Source organism: Musa acuminata, chromosome BXJ1-4, assembly GCF_036884655.1.
Source record: "Musa acuminata AAA Group cultivar baxijiao chromosome BXJ1-4, Cavendish_Baxijiao_AAA, whole genome shotgun sequence".
NCBI classification, from domain to species: domain Eukaryota; kingdom Viridiplantae; phylum Streptophyta; class Magnoliopsida; order Zingiberales; family Musaceae; genus Musa; species Musa acuminata.
This window is the reverse complement of record NC_088330.1, coordinates 5129979-5141136: the sequence shown is the minus strand read 5'-3', so window position 1 is coordinate 5141136 and position 11158 is coordinate 5129979. Positions and strand designations below refer to the sequence as shown.

General features: G+C 37.7%; 2 protein-coding genes across 7 annotated transcripts; one reads left to right on the top strand and one right to left on the bottom strand.

The window, feature by feature from the left end:
• The first annotated feature begins 1503 nt into the window (after positions 1-1503).
• On the top strand, positions 1504-4954 carry LOC135643165 (E3 ubiquitin-protein ligase WAV3-like). Of its 2 annotated transcripts, none has more exons than XM_065159818.1 (4): positions 1504-1807; positions 2480-2566; positions 3536-3923; positions 4007-4954. In XM_065159818.1, the coding sequence occupies exons 1-4, from the start codon at positions 1535-1537 to the stop codon at positions 4759-4761; spliced, it is 1503 nt and encodes a 500-aa protein (XP_065015890.1). In that variant the 5' UTR covers positions 1504-1534; the 3' UTR covers positions 4762-4954. The 2 variants fall into 2 exon arrangements, with proteins under 2 accessions (XP_065015890.1, XP_065015898.1); XM_065159826.1 differs by having other exon boundaries at positions 1590-1830.
• A 203-nt stretch (positions 4955-5157) lies between these two features.
• Positions 5158-10402, bottom strand: LOC103980756 (vacuolar protein sorting-associated protein 32 homolog 2). 5 transcript variants are annotated; one of them, XM_009397251.3, is made up of 8 exons: positions 10284-10402; positions 9983-10170; positions 8126-8225; positions 6341-6426; positions 6156-6247; positions 5781-5895; positions 5506-5701; positions 5158-5393 (listed from the first exon to the last, which is right to left on the bottom strand). In XM_009397251.3, the coding sequence occupies exons 2-7, from the start codon at positions 10052-10054 to the stop codon at positions 5510-5512; spliced, it is 657 nt and encodes a 218-aa protein (XP_009395526.2). In that variant the 5' UTR covers positions 10055-10170; positions 10284-10402; the 3' UTR covers positions 5158-5393; positions 5506-5509. The 5 variants fall into 5 exon arrangements, with proteins under 5 accessions (XP_009395526.2, XP_009395524.2, XP_009395525.2 ...); XM_009397249.3 differs by having other exon boundaries at positions 9983-10157; positions 10247-10397; XM_009397250.3 differs by having other exon boundaries at positions 10247-10394.
• Between the last annotated feature and the right edge of the window lie 756 nt (positions 10403-11158).

Below are 11158 nucleotides of genomic sequence, written 5' to 3'. Positions count from 1 at the left end.
TGGATGGCTTGGCTAATCTTGCCTTCTTTCTCGTTTATAATGAAATAAGAACACAGTAAATATTTACACAAGGAAAAAAGAATTATTGTGTACTGTTCTCAGGTAGACAAAAAGCAGAAAAAGAGAAGGGAAGAAAGCAGTAAAGATCATGATTTTTTCGGTTTAAAGACTGTAAAGTTGCATTTTCCTGCTGCTTCATTTGCCTATCATCCTCTCTGTGATATCTCTTTATGCATTGGCTTTAAGAGTAATCTGTTTAATCTCACTTGTATCGTATCTCTCATCATTTTACTGTTATCTTCATTTTCTATGTCTGAACGTAATTATGAATTCTATTCACTTCGTTGTTTTGCCTCTATTTTTGTTTCTGATTGCTTTACCAGCCGTGGAAAAAGAAACAGGAAATATCTGTTGAGGTTGTCTGACCTTTTTCTCCCACTATTAGCACGATGATTACAGCCTAAGCTCCTTTTCCTTATGCTTCAAATTTAGGCTTTACCTTTTCCTTCACTTTAATGCAAGGTTTTGTACCCAACCACTGTCCCAGTAATCCTGCAATCTCACAAACATATTTTAGGGTTCCTACACCATCAACCTTTTAGTCTTCTTCCTCACCGCTGCAGAGACCAGAAGCTCTAAGGTGGCACTCATTTCACTACCTCTTCTTCTCTCCGAAATGACCAAAACCGACCCTTTCTACCACAAGTATTCTATTCTACGATCCGTCATGCCATCGGCTGCAACTGAGAACAGTAAAAAAGCTGCAGAGGAAGCATGCAGTGAGTCTGAAAAGTATAATCAGAAGCCGTAAGGCTTGTTCAAACCCTGCAAGTCGACTCAGCCTTCTTGTGCTTTCGGATCGTGGATGTGTGTGCTGCTGATGGATAAATCAATTATTAGATTTCTGTAAGGAACACCGAAGAGAGAGAGAGAGAGAGAGAAGTGTATATAGGCAGATTGAGAAGGAGCCTTAGAGAGAGAGAAGAGAAGTCAACGAAGGGCCCCTCGACATGTCAGATCAACCACTATCTATCCATCTCTACACCCATCACGCTGGCTACGTGCCGTCCAGCAGAGCAGTATTTATATGTATCTCAAACAAGCATGCAAAAAAGACTTGGGTTCCGCACTTCCTGTCCTTTACTTCCCTACGTCTTGTCATCTCTCACTCCAATTTGTTAAGATGTCTCCATGCATCAACAGCCAATTCTGCATGCTTTTAAATATTTGAGATCTTAATTGGATTGCATTAGATGCTAGTCAAAGAACAACAATGAAAAAAATATAATATAATATAATATAAAAATAATAGAATATGGATCGAGATATTAAAAAATAAAAAAAGAAGTTGATGACTACAAGTATTTCATGTATTAAATAAAAAAATATTATTAGAGAATTTTGCAAATTGAACACTTTCCCAAAAAAAAAAAGAGAACAAAAAAGAAATATTTTGGTATCAAATCCATAATAAGTATTAACCGCTGCTCCAGTGACCTCACCATCCTCGTGATCTTTTCCACCAACCGGCCCTATGGCCATCTCTCAACACTTGGATGACAATCCCACGTTCCACTGCTTCTGCTGCATGCCAATCTTGACCTTTAGCTGCTGCTTCGACCCGTCCGACTCTGGGCAAGGCAAAAGGTGGACTTTGTGTCCGCGCGTGGAGCGGCGGCAGCGAAGACCACATCGGAGGAGGCGAAGCGTTTTGCTCTGCTTCGGCGGTGGGCTGGAATGGGTGGAGGGACATCGAGATGGAGGAGAGCGGCGAAGAGGATCGGCTTCCCATGTGCTTCCTTCCCCGGTGACGCCCCTTCCGATGAAACGGTGTTCCCTCTTTCTTTCTGTTTTACCTCCGTTCTTGTCTCGATTTCCCCCTAAAAGAAAGCGATAACAGATCGGCTGTTTTCTTGTACTTGTGAGGTGCTATTTCTCCTGGATCTTTTCCTCGAAAAGATACGATTTTGGATCGCAACTGTGGTGCATTGACCCCAATTTCTCTCCTACGCAGTGGTTCTCGTGACAGAATCGATCAAAATCGGGCATTTTGCCCAACGCCTTGCGTCGAATTAGGGCATTTTTCTCTTTGTAGGTTAATTTAGGCTTCCAAGTATACTTCGTCTCGCAATCAGTCCCTCGTTCATCCGCGGAGTGTCCTAATCTTGTCCGAAATCAATCAATTTTCTCCTTCAGTGAGCTTGTTCTTACAACCTTATACTTTTTATACTGAATTTAGTAGCTTAGATCATACTAACCGCTAAAAATCTTTGGGATTTTATGCTACCACATTAGTTCTTCTAATATGCATGTCAATAACTAGATGCCCCAACAACAGTGCGTATGAATTCTCCACTTTTTAATCATTATCCTGTTCTTTTGTCAGTAAATCTTCTTTTCATTTTCCCCTTTCCTCCATCTTGTGTTTTTAGCTTTTAACTTCTATTCTAATGTTCCCTGATTCAATTCCACTACTCAGATCTCATGCTCCACCGCTAGTAAAACGGACGAGATTGCAGAAGGAAAACCTGAGGGATTAGAGCAAAAAGGCGCCCCTGATAATAAGGTACTGTTCTTTCTTCTTCATACTTCCTATCTGGTTCATCCTCTAACAGTTCAACACCGTAAAATTAATACAAATGTACTGATGCATAACTGTTCTTTTGTTATTTAAATTATGTCTAATCCTTAAGACAAATATGCTGATGCATATTGTTCTTAATTCTCATTGTGATTTTCATATATACTTAATTCAGTGACGCCTTTAAACTTGAATCAGATTTTAGTTCTTGTATATTGTTTAAGTAGCTAAGTTTCTTTAGTTGTGTTGATTTACAAACATGAGTCTTTTGATCTCAGAATTAAATATTTCTTATTGTTCTTCCCGAGTTTACCTTTTGATAATGGTTTTTTTTTTATCCTTTTGCTTTTGTATATCAAAGTGCTCGAGCTAGTTATATACAATCTCTTATGGCAGTATATTAGCAATATATAAGCTATAATGACTGCTGTTATTTGCTTTTGTACACATCAAAGTGCTCAAACTAGTTACACATATCTCTAATGGCAGTATATTAGCAGTAAATAGGCTAGGTTATTGTGATCATTGTTCATAAAATTTATTGCTTTTTTCACATCTTAATATGAAACAATGTATTACTTAATATCTGTGGCAACTCCACAAGCATAACAAGACAAAGCAAGCATTTTAATGTTAGAATCTCATTGGTGCTGATGTTGGCAACAGCTGCCAGTACACATGAAATGGCAAGATCTCATATGGTTTCTGCATAGGCAACAGTTGCCAGCACCATGTTAGCATCAATTTATAGTCAGCCATTATGGTTATACATTTTGTGTGAATGATGCATTCTCACATGATTTACACATTATGTTAATCTTAGTGGTGCAGACAGATCCTAAGAGACAAGAATAGTGAAGTCATAGTTCCTGAGTTGTTGCTTATATTCTTCTCAGTTCCCTGCTAGCCTTCTAACAACTGCTACTGAAGCTTCCTTTCTTACACTAATTGCAGAGAGCATGCGCAATATGCTTGGAGCATCTCAGTTGTGATAATGGAAGCGCTGATGTCGCTGGCAACCAGAGAATTTTCACAGCTCAATGCATGCATACTTTTCACTTCATGTGCATTGCATCCAACATCCGGCACGGAAGCATTACATGCCCCATTTGCCGAGCACATTGGTCACAGCTTCCACACGAGCTCACTGCACCCTCCATAAACAACACTGATCCCGTCCTCCGCATCCTTGATGATTCAATTACCGCTTCCAGCGTCAACCACAGATCCTTTCTCCATGCCAATTGTTACAATGATGATGAACCTGTCGAGCTTGAAGAAGACACTGAACCCATCCACCCTCGCCTCCACTTTGCAATCATTCCAGCTTCAGCACCATCAGGTAATCACTTCCCTGGCTGTTATCCCTGTGCCATACACCTGTGTCATTGCACAGCCGCTCACAACTGGCTATATCTTCTGTAGCTGTGTCTCTGCAGCAGGATACTTCACCGAATGGGCAGAAGAGAGCCTACCTATCTGTAAATCTCTCTCAGAGACAGGCAATTGATCTGGTTCTTGTCGCGAGCCCGAGTGGGTCTTATCTAAGGCTCCTCAAGCAATCCATGGTGCTTGTGGTCCTCTCGCTGCGTGCTGTAGACCGGCTGGCCATCATCACTTATGCCACCACTGCTACCCGTGCCTTTCCTCTAAGGCGGATGTCTTCTCAAGGGAAGCAGGCAGCAGTGCAAGCCATCGATCGCATAGTTTGTGTTGGAGAAGCTGAACCTGTTGAAGGGCTCCGGAAAAGCCTCAAGATACTGGAGGACCGAGTGCACCACAACCCACTTGCTTGCATCCTTCACCTTTCAGACAGTTCGACCCGAAGCTATGTTTGCAGAGACCTAGAGTTCCCAATCCCGGTTCACAGATTTCATATCGGCTCTGGGTTTGGGATGTCAACTGGGGGTATACTGCAGGAGTTTGACGAGTTCTTAGCTAGATTGCTTGGTGGTATGATCAGAGAGACGCAACTGAGGATAGGAGGTGAGGGCAGTTGGATAGTGTTGGGAGATCTGAGGGGAGGAGAAGAAAGGAGGATACCTGTGGACCTGATTGGTAATTGCGGCTTCCTCGCTGTCAACTACAGCTATGTTGAAGGAGGAGCTGAGCAGAGGTTAAGCACAGGAGAAGTGATGGTTGCCACACTGACTAACGATGATAGATGGCACACAGTGTGAGGTCAGACAAGACGATCTGTGTGTTAGTAGAGGAAGAAGTAACACTGTTAGAGTAGAGTGTTCGGGTTACCTTGGCCGATTCATGGCTCAAAGAAGGGTGAACCATTTGCGCCCACACAAAGAACGATGATGCTAATTGTTCGATAACTGCAAACAATATGATCTACAGGTGAAAGAATGAGTTCTTGGTTCATACTCCTGCTATGGTTCAGCTCTAAAGTTAAAACAATACTTGGAAGAGATCATCCACTGGTGTACCATGTATCGGTATATGCCAGAACCAGAACGAACTGGACCCATACTGATCCGGGGATAGAGTAGCATGATCCAGTATTTGAAATATAGAACCGTACATCAATTCTCATTCTTTGGCACAATTTTCTCTTCTATGAGAACTAGGATAACATATATGTGCATCAATAGATAGTGGGCAAGAACAAGTCAGAATTGTTTACAGAAATGACAGCTCAAAAAACCATTTATGAAGACAGGAAGCTCGTCTCTCAGCTAAAACTTATGCACACCAAAGGACCAAATCTATCAGCTTAAAGCATCTTGCTACAACTATCAGAGTATACTAAATCATTTACAGAAATAATTTGGACGTGCATTCTTGGAGCCATTGAGTTGACCTGCAAAATAATATATCCAACGTGGAATCACTTCAGAAACAATAGTAGTTTGACTCAAAAAACTGCAAACTCTATTTTTGCCACAAAGTGCAGTAATAAGAAGGCATAATACCTCACTAAATGGCCATCTCAGCTTGTAATGCAGCAAATTCATCTGCATCAGAAGTATTCTTATGTGGCACAGGTTGAGTGGGAAGTCTAACAGCAGGAACTTGGACTGGAGGAGCAGGAGCAGTTGTGGCTGTCTGAAGCACCTGTTCCTCCAACTTAACACCCTCCAACTCTTCAAGTTCTGCTTCCAATTCATCCTGAAAAATCCAAAACAGACAGTAAACACCGCAAGAGACAAAAGGAGAATAAATCGGAGATAATTTTGAAAGCAAGTACTTCATCAAAATCGGCTGCTCCTCCAATAGGAGCAGATAATGCTTCCTGAATTTGTTTCATGCTCTCTGTCTGCTCATTGATTTCATCCATTGTCTTGTCAACATCATCAATATTACTGTCACAAGCAACATAAATGAAAAATTAAGATGTATAAATCACAGAGCTTCAGAATAATTAGATTAAACACAATTCAACAAGAGTCAGACAAAGTCTGGTCATGAAGCTTGTTTTTTCTTATAGGTAAAGAGTGCAAAATACCTTCTATAGCCTAACATAACAGTTAAGACATGCATCTATTTACTGAAGGAATAAGACGGTCATATTCAAGTCAAACATTATATACAATGTCCAATTGAACATATATTATCTACTCACGTTGCCTTCTGCACAGCCTTCATAGCTGCTGCTCCAGTTCTCAATGCATCAACAGTCTCTGTTGTAGCTTTTGCACCTTCTAACATTATTATCTGACAAATAAACAAGCCCCCCAAAAGAAGTAATATAAACTTGATTATGAGAGATAAACATAGGAAAAATCATCTTTAATCTAAAAAAGAAACCTGATCATGAAGCCGCAACTGGAAGTTCCCAAGCTGTTCAACTTGTTGCTCATAGAGCCTTTTCCTTTTCAAGCATTGTATAGCAGCTGTAATGGTACAAAAATAAAAAAACACCCTCAATTTTATAAATAGATGATTGTTCTTGTAAGATTGTTGGCTATAAAAACAATAAGAATACATCATCAAAACATCCTAACCCTCTAAATATACCACTGACATGCAAATTATCTTTAGTTAAATTGTTTTTTGAGAAGTACTATGAATCCACCAAAATAGATCTTTGTTATATATTTATATTGGTCATATTATATTATTAAATTGATCCTATGATTCCTTATCAATCCAATGTAGGATCATTATTATGACAACATTGCAATTTTTAAGATTGAGATTTATTTCTATTATACAAAACCAAATTCCATTCACCTAAATGAATATACAATGGATCCTCCAGCATGTGATCCCATCTTCTCTCTTCACCAAATGCCCTTTAAACCAATAATATATACAATACATCCCTTCTGCGGGTAGGTTGGTGTGTGCCTATCAATTTTATAAAGTAAGTAAAATCCACTTCAACCTCCTTGCTACTAACCAGAGATGATTTTAGAGAAGAATGAATCATGAAGATTTTCAAAATTGTGCTAACTACAAAATGCATAATGTTGCAGGAAAAATGGGTATAATTTGAGAAAGATAGGCAAAGAACAAGATGATGTCCTTGACAATTTATAGATGGTAGGTTGTTAAACTGCAAAACATGATGAAATTATAGGCAAAGAGACTTTCCCTTATCGTTTACAAATAAAATCTTGCTTATTAATGTACATTATCTAAAAATCACAATAAGTTGTTTGGTATCTTCATTAAGAATTCTTTGATGATCGACAAACAAGCTAGAGTACATGTCCAACTGAAGCAACTAAATCATCCTAAATACTTAAATAGGACCAACTTCATGGTGAAAAAATATGAAGGACAAAGATGGAAACTGTTAATACAAGGTACACAAAGCCAAAACATCCAAACACTAGGGAGTCAACCAAGAGAAGCTAAGAAAAGACACAATGGATGGGCAAACAAATAAGAATCGTCTTCTTGATTAAAGCAACCTAGTGGAAGTATCCTGCAATCACAAGGGACGATCAGAGTTGTGAATAAACTTAATTTTTTATCTGAAGGATGTGTTAGTGCAATGTTTGAGGTTAATAGATACACTAAAATCATTCACCATATTCTTAAACCCTTAGTTGTGTTGACCGTTTAGCTCTTTATCATCTCAATAAATGAAAATGAGAAAATTTATCAGCAAAATTTCAAGTGAACGAAAATATTGAATTAACATAAAACATGAAAAAAAAATTACAGAAAGACAGAACCAGATGATACCTCCATATCTACAAAGCATGTAATGCATTTATCATCAATGGAAATTTAACTTTTACAACTCAAAATCAGCAAGGAGACCTACCACAACATGGAGGATGGACCTAACAGAAAAAGGTCAAATGGTAATACTCCTAGTGCCATAAGGATGTCCATAATTTGAGTACTTTGTCCAATTTACGAACTTTAGGACTAGTAAGCCATACAGAATAGATATGCATGATATGGTAGACAAATAAAATAATCTACAGATACTGTATCCTGATGGATGAACTTATGAGAGACATGTTTCATGGAAAGCCAATTGTAGACATTGTACTAAATCACACCATTAGAGTCATAGGCTGCTACCATGAGATAATCTGTGACAAAACTCCTATAGTAGATTACAACACCCACCTCTCTTGTTCTTTGCTCTTGTAAACTCCTTAGCCTTTTCAACCTCTGCAGCCGCCTTCTTCAGAAGAACTTGCTCCTTTTTCTCTAGCATAGCAAGTGTCTGAATTACATATATAACACCAAGTTATAAAGAGATCATGAATCATGGAGACAACAATAGCAACTACTCTAAAAGTTGCACTAAACAACCAGATCTGCAAGGAATAATGAATAAATTCATGCAAATTAGATATAAGTAATATGAACAGTATATTACTTTCATCTGACAACAAACCTTTCTTGTACTATGCATTGAACTTTACGTATGAATCTGCAAGTACAAAAAAGTTGAAAACATAATATGATGAAACTTTACGTTTGATTGACTAAGCTAGTCATATTCGCAAAACACAACCACAAATCTTATTTCATCCAGTAATCATGCTTCAAGCACAGTAATGTAATGTAACTGCTTTAAACATTTCAGGTTCACTAAACAACATAGTTCACTGACTAAACCTTACAATGTACATTCATATAGACTTCTTTCAAGATTGAAGGATTTCTGAATAATTTCTCTCTTGTTGGACAAGCTTAAAAAAAAAGACACACAAGGTAGATGTTCAAATCTGACAACAAGATTTGCAATTTCCATGGCAAGTCTTTTCTTCCAAGTTTATCTTGAGAAATAATAGAATAAAAAAAGGATTAATTGTCAATACCAGGAAAACATAAGGTCTTCAAAGACCTTAACTTCCAGCCACAAACTAATGGGAGTTGGCTTCTGTAAATACCTATGAGCAATGACAATTGGGAGTTAGGACCTCTCTCTCTCTCTCTCTCACCTCCTAGATCACGTAATGGCATACCATTTTTATCCTTTCACCGGTCAGCTGATTGTCTTCTTTCAAAAGATCACATTTTGAGTAAGTCCTTCTTAGAAAGGACCCCTGTCACCTGCTTCTCTTCTTTCTTCTGTTCTTATATAGCGATTAGATGAAACTCATTGAGGAAGAAATTAATTCACTTAAGTTCTAGAAGTTGGAATCACTCTTCTAGTGGTACCAGTTATGATTTCAAGAAAACAACTAATCCATCCTCTCGTAAACAGTATGTGAAATGTTAAAATGAAAGGTGTAGTCCATACTTCATACATGAGACCTTCCTATCACTATCACAATCACATAAATCTTTTACATCAATTTTGTTTCAACTTTGTAAAAGTTCCCTATCCAATGTTAATAATTTACCAGTGTACATATCAGCTTAATTTGCTATGCTATCTCCATAACATATATTGTGTACCTATCATTTAATTCTCCACTCCAAGACACATACTAAAAATGAAGCGCTTCATCTCATTGTTCCTGGAGAGATTCTCATAGTTTATTCTTCTAGATAAGAATAATTTTTTTCTTGCATAAATTACTTCTCGATTTTTAATATTTTCATCGCATTATTTTCAGGCCTTACTAACAACCCTTGTTACCAGAAAACTGAACATATATCAAATACATTATTAAACGTACCGAGTAGAATGGCAAGCATGAAACAGAATGTAATCTGGACAAATTTAGTGGAGATTGGTGATTATCAACTTCAAATCAAACAGTCAATACCAGATCAACAAAAGGCCGAGATGAAGAAATCAATTTATACATCTAAAACCAGAAGACCTTCGCAAGTGCCACTTCTCGTACCAGATAAAACAGAACTACAAAGGCCAAACCAAGCAGAAACAAACACTATGCTACCCAGGGTTCATCTCATAGTCGATCATCTACAAAAATCTTCGCCATGATGAAGTTACAACGACGATCAAGACCGATCATCTACTCAAAATAAACAACATCAACAAAACAAGCAAGCCAAAGGTACCTTATTGAGTTTATCAATCGTAGAAAAGGTATGTGGCTGCTCCCTGGGCCTCCAGAATAGCATGCTAAACATTGTGCACCTCCTCCAAAATAAGCCACAATCTGCAAGAAGGCGTGATTTGCCGCTCTAGCCCTCGAGTTGCCGACCCCCACGCCAAACCCTAGATGGCCAGCTTCTGCGAGATCTCTCTTTGATCGATTCAGGAGACAGCATATAAGAGATACATGCCTTGTGATCGACTCAAATCGACCAAGATCGACTCACCGAAGAACTTGGCGGCATCAAGAACAGACCTACGTACCAAGAAGAGGAGACAGATGAACCGAAAAGGGTCTCGATAATTATAGCGAGCACTCCCAGTGGTGCACGCCGCGTCACGGGAGAAAGAGAGGGCTCCGAGAGCGAAAGGGTTGTGTATTGGAATTATATTGTCACCACTTATCAACGCGGCTAAGCGAACGTTAAATTTATTTATTTATTTATTTATTTATTTATTTGTGAGTATAAATTATCTGACACAACTTCTTATTTACCTGAAAATAGATTTTTTATTTTTATTTTTTACTTTAAAAATAAAATAATAATTTTATATCAAAAACAAATTAAGATCGAATGAAATATTTTACAATATATCGATTTAATCCCAAATCAATCATCAAATTCTTATAACTTAATTTAAGTATTAATTTACTCCTAATATAAGATTAAATAGAACTAAATGAGTCGCAATCATGTGTTATATAAAAGGTATAGTAATAATTTGACACTCAAAATTAAAAACATGAGTTGAAGGCTTCCAACAACGAAGACATAATCAACATTTCTACTCTCAAATCCAAAAGCGTTTGTTTCTTATTGAAGTCCCATAGCGAAAATTTCTTAAAACTAAGATTAACTTATCAAGATATGATTAGAAATATTTTATAATACATCTAATTAATCTCAAATCAGAAGTGGATTAAGATTAAGATTGATTTATAACTGTGTGATGGGTGTATTAAAAATAATACCCCTATCAAACTCTTATAAGTTGATTTAAGTATTAAGCATATCATTTTTATCTTTACTTTAATCGTTATAAGAAGAGCATATGACACTCCTAAGAAAAGATAAGGGGTGTTATGAGTTATAAGGTTCATACTCTCCATATGAGATTAAGGGATGTTACTGATAGAA

Excerpts from the sequence above, each read along its gene's own strand:
- LOC103980756 (XM_009397251.3), bottom strand. The coding sequence starts at position 10,054 with ATGTTTAGCATGCTATTCTGGAGGCCCAGGGAGCAGCCACATACCTTT. Across the intron at positions 8,226-9,982 it reads CGATTGATAAACTCAATAAG|ACACTTGCTATGCTAGAGAA; the intron begins GTACCTTTGGCT and ends TATGTAATTCAG. Across the intron at positions 6,427-8,125 it reads AAGAGCAAAGAACAAGAGAG|CTGCTATACAATGCTTGAAA; the intron begins GTGGGTGTTGTA and ends GTACCATTACAG.
- LOC135643165 (XM_065159818.1), top strand. The coding sequence starts at position 1,535 with ATGGCCATCTCTCAACACTTGGATGACAATCCCACGTTCCACTGCTTC. Across the intron at positions 2,567-3,535 it reads AAGGCGCCCCTGATAATAAG|AGAGCATGCGCAATATGCTT; the intron begins GTACTGTTCTTT and ends CACTAATTGCAG. Across the intron at positions 3,924-4,006 it reads TCCAGCTTCAGCACCATCAG|CTGTGTCTCTGCAGCAGGAT; the intron begins GTAATCACTTCC and ends TATCTTCTGTAG.